At 44.7% G+C, this 20317-nt stretch overlaps 1 protein-coding gene across 3 annotated transcripts in view; it reads right to left on the bottom strand.

Annotated features, from left to right (window-relative positions):
• LOC149352740 (uncharacterized) overlaps positions 1–20317 on the bottom strand; it is a 40172-nt gene that overhangs the window by 16019 nt on the left and 3836 nt on the right. For all 3 annotated transcript variants that reach the window (XR_016290848.1, XM_089581965.1, XM_089581964.1), the window contains exons 4-5: positions 17556–17763; positions 599–794 (exon numbers count right to left, since the gene is read on the bottom strand). Coding sequence is in view for 2 of the 3 variants with exons in the window: in XM_089581965.1 (XP_089438091.1) it covers positions 599–794; positions 17556–17763 (404 nt within the window). In the remaining variant the exon portion in view is untranslated. The remainder of the gene's footprint in view (positions 1–598; positions 795–17555; positions 17764–20317) is intronic.

Genomic DNA, 20317 nt, shown 5'->3' on the forward strand with positions numbered 1-20317 from the left:
AGCAAAGAGTCAGGTGGGCCGATGAGATTAGGAAGCTTGCAGGGATAAGATGACCACAGCTGGCACAGGACAGGGCTGACTGGAAAATATGGGAGGGCCCTTTGTCCTGCAGTGGTCGTAGGTAGGCTGACGATGGTGATGCAAGGGTCTCATTTGTGGGGCATTTACTGCTCCATTCTTGGGTTGCATCTGACTACATCATGACAGTCTTCAGGATTTCCTCCAGGATTTTGTGTCACTGAGCTGCACTTTGAAAGGCCGCGACTGCCTTTGATGCGTGATACTGGACCTGTGCAGCGGCACTACTCAGTGCAGCATTTAGACTGCCATTAATTTTTATTGGCTTATACCACAACTGATAATATATCATATTTTTTGAAGCGCTAGCTTGAAAACAGGGATAGGGCAGGTGGGAGGAAGACACACATAATATATTCTTGCTTACTGGGACAGCAACACACAAGCAAAAGCAAATCAGTTTTCATATTTTGACAAGCACTGCTAGACACAATACCCACTGTTTCTGTACATTTCCATGAGGTGGGACTAATGTAATAACAGTCTTACTGCACACTGTGTGTCAGTACATGGCACATACCAGCCATAGCGTATGTCGGCGCTATTCTCCAGCAGGGGCACTCCACTGAGAAAAAGGATGATGGCGGTGATGAAAAGGGGGCTGAGCACGGCCACCCACTCGGCCCCCTTGAGCACATTGGTGGCGATCAGGAAGATCCCCCACCACAGCGTGATCTCCCCAAAGTAGTTGGGGTGCCGCGAGTACTTCCACAACCCTGCCAACAGAAAGGGAGAATGAGCTTGTCAAGGAAAATGCAGAGAGGTCAACAATGTAGGCTGCTCTAGCCTGCTAATTTGTGTGTGTGTGTGTGTGTGTGTGTGTGGGGTGGGGGTGGGGGGGTTGTAGGAGATGAAAAAGAGCTATAATGTGTGCCAAGTATGGAGAAGGGACGGGTGCGAATCTGTGCAAAAGCCGATGACTGGTGAGTTTATTCATACCTGCAAAAATCATATATTGTGCTGTGTAAGGAGTTTAAGACTCAAATGGCTAGCTGTCCTGACAAGTCATGGAGAAGGCACTCATGTGCACATGTATGGAGGTATATGCGCTTGGAGGCCCAGCTAACCAGCACTGACCCTGAGATCCAGCTCATGCTGGTGGACAGGGCGTGGCAAACGGCCAAGGCTCGTGGCCTCTTGGACTAAGGACACCGCCCACCTAGGGCGAAGACTCTTGCCTGCTCATTTGGACGATAAAGTTTGGATTAGTTTTATTTCATGGGGTTTAACGTCCCAAAATGACTCAGGCTATGAGAGATGCCAAAGTGGAGGGCTCGAGAAATTTCGACCACCTGGGGTTCTTAATGTGCACTGACATTGCACAGTACACGAGCCTCTGGAATTTCGGCTTCATCGAAATTCGGCTGCCGCGGCCGGGATCGAACCCATGTCTTTCGGGTCAGCAGCCGAGCGCCATAACCACTGAGCCATCGCGGCGGGTCAATTTATTTTAAAAGATGGTATGAATCATAGCCTGGAGATTGTACACATGAGAAAGTGCATATTGCAGTGTTGTAATCATAACTGTCTTTCATTACTGTACGCTGATATTAGAAAATATTAGAACCATCATCCAAAAGCATGATTCCCTTTTTAACCTCTCTGACACCACTGACAGTACTACTGTTGTATTAGCTAAAACATGGTTGAATTCATCAATTTTCAATTTCGAAATGCTTTTCTCCTCTCTCAACTTTGATACTTTCCAGCGCGATCGTGTTATAAAACATGGAGGTGGTGTCCTTATTGCCACACATAGATGTCTGGAGTACACTAACGTTGATATACCCTGCCTTCTTGAAGCTGCTTTTACATCTTGTTGTGCCACTTTCCCACCTGTTACAACTGCAGCATTCTACTGCCTCCAGATGCTGATAGTTCCTTCATTGGGCACTTCTATGATGCATTAAAGATTTATCTAGATTGCGCCTTAATTTTCTGATACTAATCTTTGACAATGTCAACTTCCCCGTATAACCTGGACAGATATCACAATAACAACACCAAACCATAGCTCTGAAAGTGACTGTTGATGCTTGTCTCACTTCTGGTTTATCACAAATGGCGCATTTCTCAACCAGGCAAACTCACAGACCTGTTAATGTTCTTGACATCCTCCTCACATCACACCCACATAACATCTTGTAGGCTTCACAGCTTCCTGCACTTAGCAATCATGTAACAATTCATGCTACATATTAGTGCCTCCCATGCCCCGGAAAGGTAAAGAAAACAATAAACATGTACGATAGAGCTGATTATCAAAAAATTAACGAAGCACTCACTCAGTTTTGAGACTGGTCCTTAACTGATTTTCACCACCACTCCGTTGACACCAACTCGATACTTTTTAGAAATAAAATGCTCATGTACCCACAGTCACTGTAGCTGAGAACGTAAGATCCCCATTGTTCAATAACACTCTAACCCATCTGTATAAGAGAAACAATTACTTCGTGTGGTGAAAGAGCTTTGTAGCACAAGAGCTTTAAAAAATTATCATGATGCAAAAAAAACATTTTATTCCTAGGCAAAAACACAAAGCAGTTATTTTATTCATTTACCCTGCCTTCCATGCTACGTAATAACTCTAAAAAATTTGAAAAATTATTAATCCCACTTATTCTAAGCCCTTGTCATTGCTCAACCTAGATGGGACCACTGTTCAAGACCAGGGCGTTGCCTGGGTGTTAAATTCAACTTTTTGTTCTGTTTTTACTCATGAGCCTAATGCCACCTTACCAGACTTTTCTTGATTTGATCACTCTTTGATGCCTGACCTAATATTCGAACCCCACGGAATCATAAAACTTGTTGAAAAAATTAGCAGATGATTTGACATGGCTAAGCACGGAATATTGTGCAGTATAACTAGTTATGGTGGGCACTTAATGGTCCCAATGGACTGTGAATGCAAAGTCATCCTTTAAACCAAAGACCGTAACCATAAAGGCCTTCGACCAAAAAGCCTTTATTATAAAGGTCTTTACCATAAGACCTTTACCCTAAAGACCTTTACCACAAAGGCCTTTGACCATAAAAGCCTTTGCTGCCTTTTCTGCAACACAGGTCCCTTAACGCTGTCGTATTAAAATATTAAATTATTATTTTATTGCATATCTTCCAAAAGCCTTCTCCAGGCTTAGTTCCACAAGACTAGAAGGTAAAAAAAGTCATCCAAGTCCTGAAAAAACGCCCTTGACAATCACCTAGTAACTACCACCCTATATCACTGACTTGCGTTTGGTCTGAACTAATGGAACATGCAATCCACTTACATGTAGTAAAGTGTCTAATGTCTAGTAATTTATTTTATCCCAACCAACATGAGCTTCATAAAGGTCACTCTGAGACACAATTAGCATTATTCATCAATGCTCAATGAACCTCAAAAATAACATTACTGTTGATGCCCTATTTTTAGACTTCGAAAAAGCTTTTGACTAGGTTTCTCACCAGATATATTTAGAACTTTCATGTTTTAATCTTCAGCCTAGTGTGTATGAGTGGATTTGTGATTTGTAAATAACCGATAGCAATTTGTGTATGCCAATAATACCAGTTCTGCCACTGCCAGGTCTTCTGTACTTTCAGGTGTGAACAGGGCACTGTCCTCAGCCCACTACTTTTTCTAATAAACCAGGTGTCCCAGCTAAATGTAACCAAGAAGACAAAGTGTCCTAGCCCAGTGCAACCAACTGAAGATTGGTCAGAGTCGTGTGGCCTAGTCTGCAGTATTTTTTTTATTCTTCAACGCTAATTAATTAGTTAAGGCTAATTAGGTAACTTTAATTACTGAAGAGGAAAAAAGTGCTGATAGAAAAGTTGTAGATCATCTCTAAAAACCACTAGCAGTGCTGTTTCCATCAAGGTACAACTTAAGTAGCTTTATTTATTAGCCTTCACTCACTCACTAGCATTCTCTCTAAACTAATGGAGCATGTTATTTACTCACACATGAAGAAATTTTTACAGTCTGTCAAATTCTTTCAACCTAACCAACATGGATTCTTAAAAAAACCTTTCCTGTTCCACTGAGCTAGCTCTATTTGTTAAGCATACATGCCGTATTAACCACCCAAAAGGCATGCATCCTCCTCGAGCATCCACCTACCATCAGCCAGACTACCAGAGAGTGGAATAACTTGCCAATGGAAACTGTTCTGCACAACACCCTTGATCGCTTCAAGGCATCAATCGAACTAATTACTTAATACATAAGGCAGCCCACTTCTCGTGTAATGCCCCCTTGTGGGCCTTTGAGGTACAGATAAATAATAAAAAAAAATAAAATCAGCGAAATACATACTCAATGTCCGACTATGAACTATGTGGCACCATTATTTCTCCCACATCAGCATGTAAGTACCTAGGAATTAACATATCACATGATCTTTCTTGGTCCACCGATATTACAGTAATTACTAATAAAGCTAATCATGTCCTGTCCTACTTACGATGCAGTTAAAGATTAGCTTACTCTTCTGTTATGTCTCTCGCCTACATAACATTAGTTCATCCGAAGCTCGAATATGCATGTGCAGTATGGGACCCTTACATTTCTTGCTTGATGAAAACATTTGAATCAGTACAACATTGCACAGTTAAATTCATCCACTCAGATTATTCTTATCATTCTAGTGTCACTGCCATGAAATCTAAAGCTAACCAGCTTGTCCTTGCAAACCTACAAAGCAAAATCTACAAGCTGAGCCTCTTTCGCAAATTTTACCACTTATTCTTTGCAGATTTATAACCAGCTCATCATGTCTCCCTTTGCACCAGTCATGTTAAAGGCATTTATTCTCCTCGTGCACGTACCACTGCACACTTGCATTCTTTCTTTGTCCAGGCATCAGTCAACTGGAATGGACTGCCTGCCAATGCCACGCTCCACACCAGCAAACCCCAGTGTCATTGATGTGTTCTCCAGTCGGAGTCTGAGGCAAAAACTGTTTATTGAGCGAAAGCGTACAAGCGGGGCAGACAGTCGGTATAGAGAGAGAGAGTGCAGAGTTCAGTGTCCGCGTGTAGCTTCGTACATGCATATGGTACGTGCCAGGACCGAAGAGCCGCGGAGACGCGGGGATGAGGTGTTGAGCGAAATACGATGCTCAGGCCAGACAGAAGGTACTATACGGGAAGCGGCGCTTGGAGCGGCAGTAGTGTGATACACAATTGGAGCGGCTGCACCACGATACACAACACTCCTCCCCCCTTAGACGTAGTAGTCTCGGAGGTGAGAAGGAAACTTCCTCTCTCGGGCGGAGCGTCGAGGAACGGTGCCGGTCGCCGGAGGAATTCTGTCGGAGGTATCCGCGTTCTCTGAGTTGGAGCGGCTGTGCCCGGGTTCAGGTGAGTCGGCGTCTGGCTCGGTCGAAGTGCTAGCGGGTTGTTCGTCCTGGTCTTCTGACTCTGAATGCGGCTCAGGCAGTTCGAGTTCAGGTGCACGGTGAGGAAGATCGGGTAGGTTATAGTCCCTCTTTCTAAGGTGGTCGATGTGCCTACGCCAGGACGTACCGTCCAGGAGTTCGACTTCATAGGACACAGGTCCTTTGCAGGAGCAGATGATCGCGGGAAGCCACCGAGACCCATGTGGCGAAAAATTCCTAGCAAAGACTGAGTCACCAGGCTCAAACTTGCGGGTTGGTGTAGCGCGGAGTTCCCGCGACAACTGGTCGCGTCGCAAGTTGCCTTCCTGAGAATCAGGGTGCAAGTAGTCTAGGGCGGACTTGAGCTGACGTGAGAACAGTAGCTCCGCCGGGCTTCTTCCTGTAGTCGTGCAGGGCAGCAAGTGCTGCTGGAACAGGAAACGACTGAGCTGAAGTTCGATGTCGCCCCCTTTCAGTCGTTTAAGAGCTTTCTTCGTTTCCTGAACGAAGCGTTCGGCCTGTCCGTTAGAAGACGGATGGTAGGGTGCGACTAAAGCTTGACGAACGTTGTTCCCGGCGAGGAACTGCCGGAATTCAGCTGATGTGAATGCAGAACCGTTGTCAGATACGACGACGTCGGGAAGTCCGTGTGTGGCGAACAGCCGTCTGAGTTCTCGGACAACAACTGCAGCTGAAGTTGTCCTCACCACAACGACCTCTAGCCATTTTGAGAACGAGTCCACGACGATAAGAAATGTCTTGACTTGGACTGGTCCAGCGAAGTCCACGTGCAGCCTAGACCACGGTCTCGTAGTCTGCTCCCAGGGATGGACTGCAACGCGGGGTGGAGCATTCCTGGATTCTTGCACGGACGGTGTTGTCCACATCGCTGTCGAGTTTCGGCCACCAGACGTAACCTCGCGCTAGTCCCTTCATGCGAACGATTCCTGGGTGTGATGAGTGAAGTAGCTCAAGCACTTCCATGCGGAGTTGCGGTGGAATCACGACTCGGGAGCCCCACAGAATGCAATCACGATAAGCGGAGAGTTCGTCGCGGCGCACGAAGTAAGGTTGGAACTGGTCCTCTACCTTTGCTGGCCATCCGGTACGAATCCACTTGAGTACTCGCGACAACACACGGTCCTTCCTTGTCAGCTGAGAAATCTTGAATGCATCTGCAAAGGCTTCTGGGGGGTTTTCTAGCAGCAGAACATCTGTCATAACAGGACTTTCGGCATTTGTGGAGGGCAGCGGCAGGCGGCTGAGTGAATCAGCATTGCCCATTTGACGTCCTGGTCGGTAGATCAGCTCATAGTCGTACTGTGCGAGGAGTAAATTCCATCGAAGCATCCTCGGTGAAACTACGCTAGGTATTGGACGACTGTGATGCAGCAGGCCCAGCAACGGCTTGTGGTCAGTATAGACCTTGAAGTGTCTGCCATACAGATATTGGTGGAACTTCTTGACACCGGAAACGACAGCCAGAGCTTCTCGGTCTGTCTGAGAGTAGTTCCTTTCGGTCGAGCTCAAAGTACGGGAACCGAATGCAATTGGAGATTCTTGTCCGGTAGAGCCTTCGTGACTAAGGACAAATCCTATGCCGTAGGCAGACGCGTCGCAGGCAAGCGTGAGCGGCTTGTGCACGTCGTAGTGGACTAAGACATCGGATGTCTGTATAAGTTCCTTGGCGTGCTTGAAAGCGTCGGCTTCTTCTTTGCGCCATCTCCACGTCTGATCCTTTGCTAGCAGACGGTATAGAGGCTCGAGGGCGTGAGCTGCACCGTGCAAGAATCTGTTGTAGAAGTTTAGCAGTCCGAGAAAAGACTGAAGTTGCTGCTTGTTCCTTGGACTGGGAGCTTCTTTAAGGGCTTCGACCTTTTCTTCGGTCGGATGAATACCGGCAGCGTCAATGCGGTATCCAAGGAAGGTTACTTCCGGCATGCCGAAGGTGCATTTCTCTCGGCTCAGACGAATGTTGTCGTCACTTATGCGTTTCAGCACATCTCGCAGGTGTTTGTTGTGCTCGTAGGCATCTTGACCTCCCACTATAATATCGTCCAGGTACACGTGGACCCCAGGTAGTCCCGAGAGGAGCTCTTCCATGTAGCGCTGAAATATGGCTACGGCGGACGACACTCCGAACGGCAGGCGAGTAACTTTGAACAGACCCCGGTGCGTATTGACTGTTAGCAGATCGGCTGTGTCACTGTCCACGGCAAGCTGCTGATAGGCTTGATTGAGGTCTAGTTGTGAGAATACAGTGCACCCCGCAAGGTTTGAAAAAAGCTGATCGATGGTTGGAAGAGGATATGTTTCCATCTTGATTGCTTGGTTAACGGTGCTTTTGTAATCACCACACAGCCTGATCTTGCCGTTCTTCTTAACGACGCAGACTACCGGTGTCGCCCATCGGGAGGATCGCACGGGCTGGTAGACGCCTTCCTGTACAAGAACGTCGATGGCTTCGTCTACCTTGGGCAGTAGAGCCACCGGAACTTGACGTGCTTTCCTGAAGATGGGAGCGATTTCAGCCTTGAGCTCGATACGAACGGATGGTCCCTTGCTCTTCCCAAGTCCTTCAGCGAAGACTTCTGGGTATTCAGAGACGGCGTTCAGCAAGGTTAGCGGAACTTCGATTTCAGATGCGTGGTTTATTCCGCAGAGCGATATTCCCAACGCAGAAAACCAGTCTCTCCCCAACAGGCTGGTGCCATTTCCTCGGACAACGAGAAGTTTAAGGCGAGTGCTCTTCGTTCTGTATGAAACGGCAACTTCCAATGATCCCAGAATCTCCAAGCTTTCCCTTGTGTAGGAGCGCAGCTGTAGAGAGGATGGCCTTAGGTCTTGCCTTGAGAGCCGAAGTTTCTCCATGGTCCTCTCGCTGATGATGGTGCAGGCGGCCCCGGAGTCAACCTCCATGGTCAGAGACCTACTGTTTATCAGGACGTCCACGCAGACTGCCGGAGAAGTGATGGTGTTGGCACCACTCGTAGACTTGCGGTCTTGAAATTCCCGATGAAAGTTGACTGATGCCGTAGAGTTTACGTCTTGAGCTGGATCAGCTGATTGCAAAATTTGATGGTTGCGTCCACGAGAGTACTTGTTTTTGCGAGAAAACTCCTTTCGGTGTTGACCAGGCTTGGAAGTTTTTTCTTTTGCTGCCTTCTTCCTGCAGGCCTTCTCCAGGTGCCCTTTGTTGCCGCAGTAGCGACAGATGGCGGAATGATAGGAGCAAGTACGAGCGTCATGCTCGCCGGTGCAACGCCAACATTGATGACTCGGAGGATGGTTGGCGGGCTTGACGTCCGAGCGCTTGGGGTTCCGTTGCAATTGATGCGTTTCTGAGGGGACCCTTGAGCGGCGAACCTCTTCTGTCTTGGCTGCTGCTTCTTCCGCAGCACGTGCCAGTAGGATGGCCTTCGACAGCTTGAGGTCCGGTTCAGCTAGGAGACGTCTTTGGATAGGCTCTTCACGCAGGCCACAGACTAGGCGGTCGCAAAGAAGTCGATCCAGCCAATCCCCGAACTCGCAGTGGCGAGCTAACAGTCGAAGAGCGGCAAGATATTCTGGCACCGATTCACCAGGTTGCTGGTCTCGCTTGTTGAAGCGGAATCGTTCCATGGTGACGGAAGGTTTCCCGATGAAGTGGGTGTCGAGCAAGGAAACGATTTCTGAGAAGGGAACCTCCGAAGGTGCCTTGGGTGCGCAGAGCGAGCGCAGCAGAGTATACGCGTCGACGCCGCATACGCTGCAGAGGAAAGCCCGTTTCTTCTCATCGGACTGGATGTCGTGGGCTTGAAAGTAGAACTCGAGGCGTTCTAAGTAGACTGGCCAGGAGGAAGGCTCGGCGGGCGAGAATTCTCCGATCGTGGCCGAAGGCAGAAGCGCTGCCATGTCGACGGACGTGCAGGGCTGGAGCGGATCCAGGAGCTTTGCCTGAGGCGGTCAGTATTGACTGCAATTGCGCGCTGGGGGATCACGGCGATCCCGTCCTCGTCGCCAGTGATGTGTTCTCCAGTCGGAGTCTGAGGCAAAAACTGTTTATTGAGCGAAAGCGTACAAGCGGGGCAGACAGTCGGTATAGAGAGAGAGAGTGCAGAGTTCAGTGTCCGCGTGTAGCTTCGTACATGCATATGGTACGTGCCAGGACCGAAGAGCCGCGGAGACGCGGGGATGAGGTGTTGAGCGAAATACGATGCTCAGGCCAGACAGAAGGTACTATACGGGAAGCGGCGCTTGGAGCGGCAGTAGTGTGATACACAATTGGAGCGGCTGCACCACGATACACAACAGTCATTCATTTGATTCGTTCTGTATATTGTATTGTACTTTCCCTATTAGGGCAATGTGATGTGCATAATGAATAAATAAATATGACGCCCAATCCCAAGCGACCCATTCACAAGGAGTCCAAAGCAGCAGCCTAAATGTCATGTCCTGCACCAAACACAATGCACTACCACTGCGAAATGAATTGAAACAAGTCAGTTGAAACAATAACAGGAAAATGGGAAGAATTTAGTTGAGAGAAACAATACTGATACAGTAGTGGATTTTCACTTTGAAGGTGGGTGGAAGTTTTAATGCAAGTCACCTCTATTTCTTTCTTTCTTTCTTTCTTTCTTTCTTTCTTTCTTTCTTTCTTTCTTTCTTTCTTTCTTTCTTTCTTTCTTTCTTTCTTTCTTTCTTTCTTTCTTTCTTTCTTTCTTTCTTTCTTTCTTTCTTTCTTTCTTTCTTTCTTTCTTTCTTTCTTTCTTTCTTCCTTCCTTCCTTCCTTTCTTTCTTTCTTTCTTTCTTTCTTTCTTTCTTTCTTTCTTTCTTTCTTTTTTCTCAAAACAGAGAAAAATGGGGCAGGAGCTAAAGGTTCATAGCCTGACAGAGCACAATTTGGCATTTCAAAGCAAAGGTAAACAGGGAACAGCTCTCAATTACATAAACATATTTGAACATGTAAATATAAATATTTGAACATATAAAAGTGAACATATAAATATGAAATTAGACAACACTTTAAGGGAAAAAGAAATGCTAAATGCACATCTCGGCACTCTACAAAACTCATGCTCTTGCACACACAAACATAGATTACAGAAACATAGCACACCACACTCTGATAACATATATACAGCTTGATTACACCGAAAATGAATGCAAACAATGTCTTATTAAAGGAAAGAAATGGGTTTCTTTAACAAATATGACTTGACATACTTCTTAAACTCCGGTTTCTGGAATTTAATTTCTTCTCCAATGAAATTCAGCAAATAAGGAGCTTGGAAATTTAAGATCTGTCTGCCATAATTGGTCCTGGTGAGCGGTATTCTTCTTGTGTGTCTATGTAAGGTGTACTTTGATTCTTGGAGGTTTGCTTCAGAGAGGTACAATTTATTGTTTTTTATGTATTGTAATAACTTGAAATAATATATTTGCGCAGCTGGAAGCATTTCATGTTTGATAAATAGCTTGTGTCTGTTGGAAGATCAGATGGTTTTTCTTGATAATTTTCAATTATTTGCAACACCTTTTTTAGGAGGACCGTTAGTTTGTTATAGTTATGAGCTGTAGTAGTACCCCACACTAGACTACAATATGATAACTTGGAGAGGAAAAGAGAGGAATACAGTGCTTGCTTTAACCACAAAGGAATGAGCTTACCAATTCTATACATGCAGCCCATGGTTTTTCCTAACTCTGCAGGTAATTTATTCACATGCGTGTTCCAGGACATATCATTTTGAAACCATACGCCCAAGAATTTTTGAGCTGTCACTTCATGCAGTCGCGTGTTTTCGAAATAATATTTCAGTATTTGCAATATATGGTTTATTTATAGGTTTAAATATAACATATTTGGTTTTACTGACATTTAACTGTAACTTATTTGTGTCCAACCAGAAAGAGAGGTTTTCTAAGTAATCATTTACTGTTTTTTCTAAGTGAGGCAGTGACGCATTTGAAAAGAACAGGTTTGTGTCATCTGCCTATCCGAGGTGAGGAAGGTATTGATGGAAGATCATTTATGTACAGATTAAATAACAAAGGCCCTAGTATCGATCCTTGAGGAATACCATTTAAAACTACTGATCGTGGTGAGGACAGTTTACTTAAAGACACATATTGATGCCGTTTGGTCAAGCAGCTCTCTGAGTTTGTGCGCATTTCCCCGTATTCCATACCTCTGCAGTTTACATAAAAGAATGTCATGATTAACGAAGTCGAATGCTTTACGAAGATCTAGAAATAAGCCTATTGTGCATAAACGATTTTCGATGTTCTTTATTATTTCTTGCTTGACGTTGAGTAGTGCGAGTTCACACGATTTGCTCTTCTGGAAACCATATTGAGCATTGCTCATTATGCTGAATTTATCTATGAAGCTTTTAATCTTAAATTTATGATAGTTTCAATCACTTATGAAAAAATTGGAAGCACAGATATGGGCCTGAAGTTATTTACTGAGCTATCATTCCCACCTTTATGAATAGGACATACTCTAGCTATCTTAAGGCTTTCAGGAAATATTCCCGTCTCAAGCATACAATTAATAATGTCAGTTAAAACTGGTGAAATAATGTCGAATACATGTTTGATGGGAACAGCCTTTATATCATCAAAGCGAGAGGCAGAATCATTCATTAGTTTATCAATTATTTTGCTGACTTCATGAGAAGAGGTAAGAGACAATATAAGCGAGTTTACCACGCTTTCACTTGGCGGGACAGTAGAAAGAGTATGCTGATAATGACTGCAAGCGTAATTTCCACAACTGATACAATGTTCATTCAGCGCTATCAATAAATCTTTAACATTCAGACTATGGTCATTTAGTGCAACATTCAAAGTGTGTTCCTGCCCATTTTTACCAGTTAAGTTTCTCACTTCATACCAAATTTTTCTGGGATGATTAAAGATACGCGTAAATAGTTCCTCGTAGTATTTAAGTTTGGTCGTTTTTATTTTCGTATTAACCTTATAGTGAAATTTCTTGTACCAAACTCCAGCTGCTAAAATCTTTGTTTTTCCTGTTCTCATTTCATTTGATGCTGATGGTACATTAAACCCTCATTTTCACAGACAAATCACAGACATTATCACAGACATTATCACAGACAAATCATGTTAAGCCCCATACTGCCTCAAACTGTTTCCTTTCAAAATTTGTTTCAAAAGAAGTTATTGCAAAAACTGCACCACATTGCACCAAAATAACTGCACCATGGTAAATTATATAGGTACCAGCTTAATGGAGTAAGCTTTCTACAGAATGTTCTATTGTGGACAAAACTCTTCAGGATATATTAGCAGTGGCAAAGTGTCTTAAGTCCACCATCTGCATGGCATTGTCTGGTTTCATGCCCATGCAAAAGAGTAAGCATGTGCCCCTACCAGTAAACTCTTGAAAATTCATTAGGTTGGCTTTCACTGATCAACAAATGGCACCACCAGCTAACAGTCAGACGAAGATGAAGTGCAGAATGATCTGCCAGTGCTTGGAAGCTGCACGTGGTGCCGTTATGGCAACCTCGTCAACATCTTCTATGTCATCAAAACACATGAGTTGCGTCTGCATTTGCTGCGTTTCTCCAATGCTGTAAAGCTGGCTCATCAGTTTTGAAAAGGGTCCATTGTTGTGAGTCACCAGCAGACTATGTAGCTATGTGCCTCTGTCATTTCATAAGTGTCCTGGAGACTTCTGTACCGAAAAGTGCACATATGTACACTTGTCCTCATTTCACCACCGGGCAATCTGTTTCTGTATGTCCCTGAGAGTATGGCTGTTGTACTGATACCTGAAATTCCTGGACTGGAAAAAAAAAAAAATAGGCCAACAAATCAAAGCACCAATTATACGTACTACCTAAGTTTACAAACCTGCTGACATCCCTTGGTCAAAGGTCTTGAGGCCACATGGTTTGTTTTTCAGCTGTGCAGTGCAGCTCTTATGGCTCCCCTCAAGGTCTAAATCTATGTAAGGTGACAATAACCCTTATCGTCCCCTTTCAAGGCCATTTGGTTTTAGTGCGAAAGCACTACTTCACAGGGTCAAACCCAACCAAGAATCTTGTGGCATGCATGACTTTGAGGGTGCAGAAATAAAATAAATATTGCCGCAACTGGGTTTCGAACTCGCCATGGCAAGAACGGGTCAGCTTCGCTAGCCACTGCATGAGAGCACAATGCTACACCACAGCCAGTCACGCTTCGTGTTGAACTGCAACACTCTCTCGCACTGTGCACTGCACATCATCGTCTTCATCAACTTCCATCTGTGGTGCGAACAGATAAGATCAGCTTAACCTCGATCAGAGCTTAACCTGAGTCTAACATCGTCACCAGACGTGCCAACAACCTAGAAAAGCAAAACCATGAGCCAACCACGCTAAACACATGCTTTCATGTGTCTACTTGGTTTAACTTACATTAAAGGGACAGTGAGGAGAGCTCTATCGATATTTTTTTTACAGCAAAATCCGACAGTTGGGCATTTCATGGCTTTGTTGCCACTTGGCCGGCAGCGAAAGAAGCATTTATTTTTAAGAAATTTGGATTCGAAGTTGACAAAGTTTTTCCCGCCGCTCTGATTCAAACTTGGGATTCTCCTATGACGACACAGGACTAAGTGACGTGCACATGACGTGCACATGACATAACGCAGACTCCGTGATTTCTGACGGCCAGCAGTGTGGCCTGGCAGCAGCCGAAAAGAAAGCTACCGCCGGCAGCACGTTGAAGGCATCTATCGGCTATTGCGGCCGTCGCTACCGTCGCTTCGTTTACGTTTGCACCGGCGTTTTGCCAGCGTTACGATGGATCCCGTTCTCGAAGTCGTCAACGTAGTTCTAGCAAATAGACACCTTTAGCATACCGTGTACCTTGTTACCGCTAGCGGAATACCGGGAGCCTGCCTACTGCCGGAGAGCAGGCGCTGATTGATCCCGATGCTGCAGGCGCGCGCATAGCTGCCGGATACGTGGCGCCATCTGGCGACGTCAAGGAAATTTGCGCATGCATTGGCTGCGCCTCAGTGCTTCGTGGCTTCTCGTGTTCTAGTGTTTCTAGAACCATTGGTTCTAGCAACACTGTTTTGTCCTATGATGTCATCACGCTTGTACTTGCGAGTTTGGCCTGTGGCGGCGATACCTGTATTTTGGTTCTTGCTCTTTTCTACGTTACAAGAGCTTTGTTGTCAGTATGAGTGTCGTTTTTGTAATCAGGAGCTGGTATTCTGTCGATACAAGCCAGCTTCAATTTCTCCTCAGTGTCCCTTTAAAACCCTATCACTTTTTAAAGGGTGCTGTAAGTGCTCTACAACATGGCTCAGAAGAAAACGATGTGGCCTAAAAACTTAACCAACGAAGACAGTGATTCATTAGCTTACATAATAGGATGCCATAACAGGATAATAGGATGTAGACGAATTAGCTTCAGACGAGCTCAAAAAAGGTATGATATGTTTTGTGGGGTTTGATGTCCTGCAGCTGCACACGGGCTGTATGAAACACTGTAATGGAGGGCTCTGGATTAAATTGGACCACCCAGGGCTCTTTAACATGCACTGACACTGCATAGCACATGGGCATTTTTGCATTTCACCTCTACTGAAATGCAGCTCCTGCAGCCAGTATTCAACCCCATGTCCTTCGGATCAGCAGCTGAATGCTTTAGCCATTGGTCCACCACACAGCGGGCAAAGCGTTGTAAAGGTGGGAAAGAAAGAGAAGGAGCAGTGCTGTCGAAAAGCTCAACATCAAATGACTGCACACTTCTAATTATGCATGCTGCCTGTTTATTTTTACAATGCTTTTGCAACACAGACAGTGAATTTTTTGTACCAAGCACTAGTGTCATCTCCACATACAAAACAAAGTTGTTTAAGGATTAATATGGTCCAGATCTGTAGCAACCAGAACGATTAAATCCTGACATGAGCAGAAAACCCATACATTTTGCGAGGGCTTGAGAAGAATCTCAATTAACTCTTAAAAATAAAATTAATAAGCCATTTAAAGATGTGCTAAAAAGAATGCTGCCATCAAGGTAAACATGCACACACAAAAAAACTGTCCTAATCCTAATGGATTATTGTACTGTCATGTGAGGACTGGTCAGGGAAGTTTTTTCAGTAGCACTTGGTAGCTCAGACTCATGCTTATGCACCATCTGTGCATTCATTGAAGATGAAGCTAACAACTGCATGCATGACAACTACTACTGTCAAGTTTAGGTTCACACTAACACCTTACTAATGTTAAGTCTTTGTTTTAGCCAGCTATATACAGTCTTAACATACAATAACGTGTGTTCTGTCACCTATTACAAATTTTTTTGCCCATACTTTTATTTGTTCATGTAACGTTTCATACAAAGTTTGCCTTTTCTGGTGAGCCTTGTACAATAGTGCATTTGGCATCAACAGTACTTGTTTTGTTCATTAAATAATAAAGCCACCATTGTCCTGAGCCTTCGAAAAAGTGAGCGTCATGAGATGTGTGGACAAGATTTTCCATCTGCTGGAACCAGATTAGACTAGCTACATGAGATTACTTGTATACAGCAGTGTGGTAGATCTATGGGCTGAGAAGATTGAAAAATTCTGCTTTGTATGCTTTTCTGTCTGAGGTCACACGGGATACCTTTGTCCGATTTCGGGCAATACACACTCCGAGCAGTGGATCAGCACCATGGTGCTACTCTTCCCAAAGTTGCCAGAATCATCTCTTTGTGGCGAATCACAAATCAGGTCCACACATCTCACTTAGTTTGCATTTTTCAAGGTCAGACTTGCAAATGGCAGTGATCCATTTTTATTTGATGAAGATGCAAGTACCAATACGAATTGCATTAAAACATGAGGCCAAACACAAAGTGTGGCTCCGGCTATCAACAATCCAGTGGTTCTACAACAACAAATTTCTAATAATGTTAGAATCGACCAAAACAATTACTGTATGTGCAGTTCCTGCTGTCACAGCCTCGATTATTATTTTTATTTCCTTTTCGGTTGCCCCAACCTATTCTTTGTCACAGCCTCGATCTACTCTTTGTCACAGGATATGATCCCTAGGCGGTGCGGGCAGGGCAACATTATTTTCGTTTTTTTTTTCTTCTCCCCACACTAATATATGTCACAGGATACGAGCCCGTTGTGCCCTAGGCGGTGCGAGCAGGGCAACATTATTTTTTTTCTGCCCACACTAATATATGTCACAGTATGCGTGGTGCGGACTGGGCAATATTATTTTTATTTCTTTTTTTCTACCTACACTAATTATGTCACACACAGTAGCCCCTTGTGCCTCTAATAGACACTGAAAGTCCCCTAGGACATCCCATGGACGTTCTAAATGTCCACAGGACCTCCAAGGGAGTTTCAATGTCTACTGAGTTTGGCGGCGCAGGCTGGGCAACATTATTTTTATTTCCTTTTAGCCTGCCCACGCTACTTTATTTTGCACATAGATGAATGCTTGGTGGAAGTGACCTGAGCTCGCATTCAGCTCCACACTGCAAATGAATCTGGTGAGCTTCAGATGCGGAACACATTTTTTTAGAAAAGTTATTACTAACCTCTTCTGGTTGTTTAGGAACACTGAATTGAGTAATAGCCTTTCTAAATGTAGATTATACTCCCTACAGAGGGGCACAGGCAATGTAATGAATAGCCATGTCATCTGCACTGTCACATTCTGGCAATGAAAACTTTGCTTCTTATGATGATGTACGCAAGGCTGCCAACTGTGGTGTAAAACAACAGCTCAAAGCCCATGGTGCATGACTTAAGCTGATGCAAACAATCGCAGCCCTAATACTACATTACTGTTAAACTGAAACCTTATAAAAAAACGTGCTTCACACAAAAGGTTCAGCAGTAAAACTATGATGGAAAACAGCAGTTAAAATACAGACACCAGCAATCCAAACCTGCCAAGGTGAAAACAGAAGAAGGCACACATATTTATATAAACAAGGCTGTCTCCAGTTCTCTACCAAAGCCTGTTTGACATTGCCTATTCTCTACCCTGAACCTGTTTGGGAAGTTGTACGAGTACATGAATGCCTTATGCACAGAGTAAAGTTTGCATGGCCTGCAATCTGAGTGCTCACCAACGTCGCACCAGTGCCTGGCATTGGACGTGTTCTGCCGGTAGGTGTACTTCTGGGCGTCTGCCATGGCCTCACAAAGAAAGCCAATGACAAACACAATGGTGCCGGCCATGTCGAGCCGGGTCATGGTGGCATCCGTCAGGGGCTCAGCCTTGCGCGGGGAGTTGACGAAGATGACGGGAAGGCTGACAGTGTACACCCACACTGCCTGCATGAGAGCCTTTTCAGTTGGTCCTGTCAAGCTTGTCCCATGTTCTCATCAAACAGATGGTGGATGTGCCAACATGCAACTAGCCCTTCAAGACTGAAAGCCTTTTCTTTGCAGAAGCTAAGCCCCGAACTATAATAATGGAAATATTGCTGTGCTACATGAGGTTTAACATCCCAAAACTGTATGTGAGGTATGACAGGCAGCATAGTGGAGGGCTTCTGTTTACTTTCTACCACCTGGGTTTCTTTTTGTTCACTAAGATTGCGCATTACACAGGCATGTTTTGCAATTCACCTCCATCGAAATGCAGCTGCCTTATTTGAGATAAATGACAATAATAAAGTGGTGAGTGGCTTTGGTACAAGTAACCTCACACTTGACTACTGTATAAAGAAATTGAAATCAAGCGGCCTAATTTATGCACTGAGCAGAGGTTCCAAGCTTTAAAGTTTTAAATTTGCAAAAGTATTTCCATGTATTTGGTATTGTCAACTTTGCCAGCTTCACTAAAGTGCATTCACAATCAGCAGACACGTCATCTGATGGCAGACTACAAGTGCCACAACACAACACCACAAGATTGCCGATCTATTCAATTCACATGTGGTCATTCGCACCTCCTGCACAAATTCATGGTGTACTGCATCACAGTCATTGATTTTCTGGTGCACAAGAGCCCTACATCCTGGTCTTCGACTCAGCCCTGTACACACATGGTGCTCCTGCTGCAGAGCAGAGAACCTCAGCACGTATTCATGAAGCAGCGCAGCTACGGTGCAAAGTAGCCTGCAAATGACACCTGCTAATGCCATGGCTGTCGACATGAGTGGCAACTTTCAGCACATATAATAAATGTCAAAAGTTTCTGGTTTATGTTTATACATGAATGGCCTTCCAGGTTCAGGTTCCTCTAGTAATGCATGCTGATGCATAACTGAAATTAGGCCACTGTTTGTATACAAGAGCTGCAACACTTCAATGCATCAATTTCATCCACTGGTGTGGTGTCAGACTCAATGACCCTATTCTGGTATGCATCTCGTCGTTCACTGCAGTAGGCTTTCACAAGCTCTTACACAAAAAATTAAAGAGATATGCCACAGAAGACTTTCTTGTGCTGTAAATGCTGTTGCGAACTTTGAGTCAACTGAGTGCTGAAGCCTACAAAACAGTTTAGTTAGTTAAGTTTATGGGATTTAACGTCCCAAAGCGACTCAGGCTATGAGAGATGCCGCAGTGAAAGGCTCCAGAAATTTCGACCACCTGGGGTTCTTTAACGTGCACTCACATCGCACAGTACACGGGCCTCTAGAATTTCGCCTCCACAGAAATTCAACCACCGTGGCCGGGATCGAACCCGCGTCTTTCGAGTCAGCAGCCGAGCACCATAACCACTGAGCCACCGCGGCAGCCTGAAGCCTACAAAACGACAAGGCCTACACCTCAGTGCTTGATTACAGTGTGTGGGCCATGCTGTACCCTTGCAACTTTGTCTGCACTGCACTGGTACCATCTGAATTTTTCCAGCACCATGTGCCCAGTGAACCATATGAAAACTGAATAAACCTTATAAGTATCGTCTTTGCCAAAAGTAAACGAATTACCCTTGCCATTTCTCATGCTATCAAAAGTCTTAGCACTCAGAGAATGATAGTGATGGCTCAGGTTATCCTTGGAAGCCTACGATGGCTGGTGACAGCAGCGCCACTGTTCTGCCACCAGCCCGCTTTTTCTGCGGCCATGCAGGGGAAGATTAGGAGGGCAAGGGAGGCAGTCGCTTCTTCCAGACAAGAAACTTTACATAGGAAAACCATGCTGAATTCCATTTTCCGGCAAAAAAGTAGCCCTCCCCTCACAACTGCACCTCCGAGAATGACCTATAAATCCGCCCCTGTGGCCATACAGCTTGGTTATTTTTGGCAAAGACAGTACTACATGCTTGCATACTACCAGTTTTCTTTCTGTGAGTGCCTAGAGATACTGAAAATGGTATTTGAATTTATTTTTCTAATCTTTTCACACTGAATGTTTGAGTTCAAATTACCTCCCCTTTTGTAAATTACTTTTACCTGGATCTGTGACTCATGTAGTACAAACTGATTTCAAACAAGGTTCTTTGGTTACAGAAATACATATAATGCTTTTGAAAACAGAACAAGCTACTAATGCCAATGAGATCACACTGTCAATTTGTTAACACAGTAAAAATGAAAGTATATGTAATAAATCATACCAAGCATACCAATGCTTTTTCAGAAAAGCACAAGCTAATCATAAGGCAATTACTGCTTTCAGCTGGAATGCAAAAAAAGGCATCCCCTTAATGTCTCTCTGCATGTTATTCACATGAAGTCAGTTTCACGGAGCACCTAAGCATGCATCCATGGCTGCACAAGAGCATGGCAGTTGAACGCACAGGTGGCCGTCTCTCATTGCCTCACATAATAGCATTGTGGTGTTTTGGATAATCTGATTAGGAGGCCCAGCACCCTGCCGGCTGCATGGCATAGCTGAGTGAAAGTGAAACACCTGCTCCTGCTGCACCTGCCTT

Source organism: Amblyomma mixtum, chromosome 3 (genome assembly GCF_055824585.1).
Source record: "Amblyomma mixtum isolate Tamu chromosome 3, ASM5582458v1, whole genome shotgun sequence".
NCBI classification, from domain to species: domain Eukaryota; kingdom Metazoa; phylum Arthropoda; class Arachnida; order Ixodida; family Ixodidae; genus Amblyomma; species Amblyomma mixtum.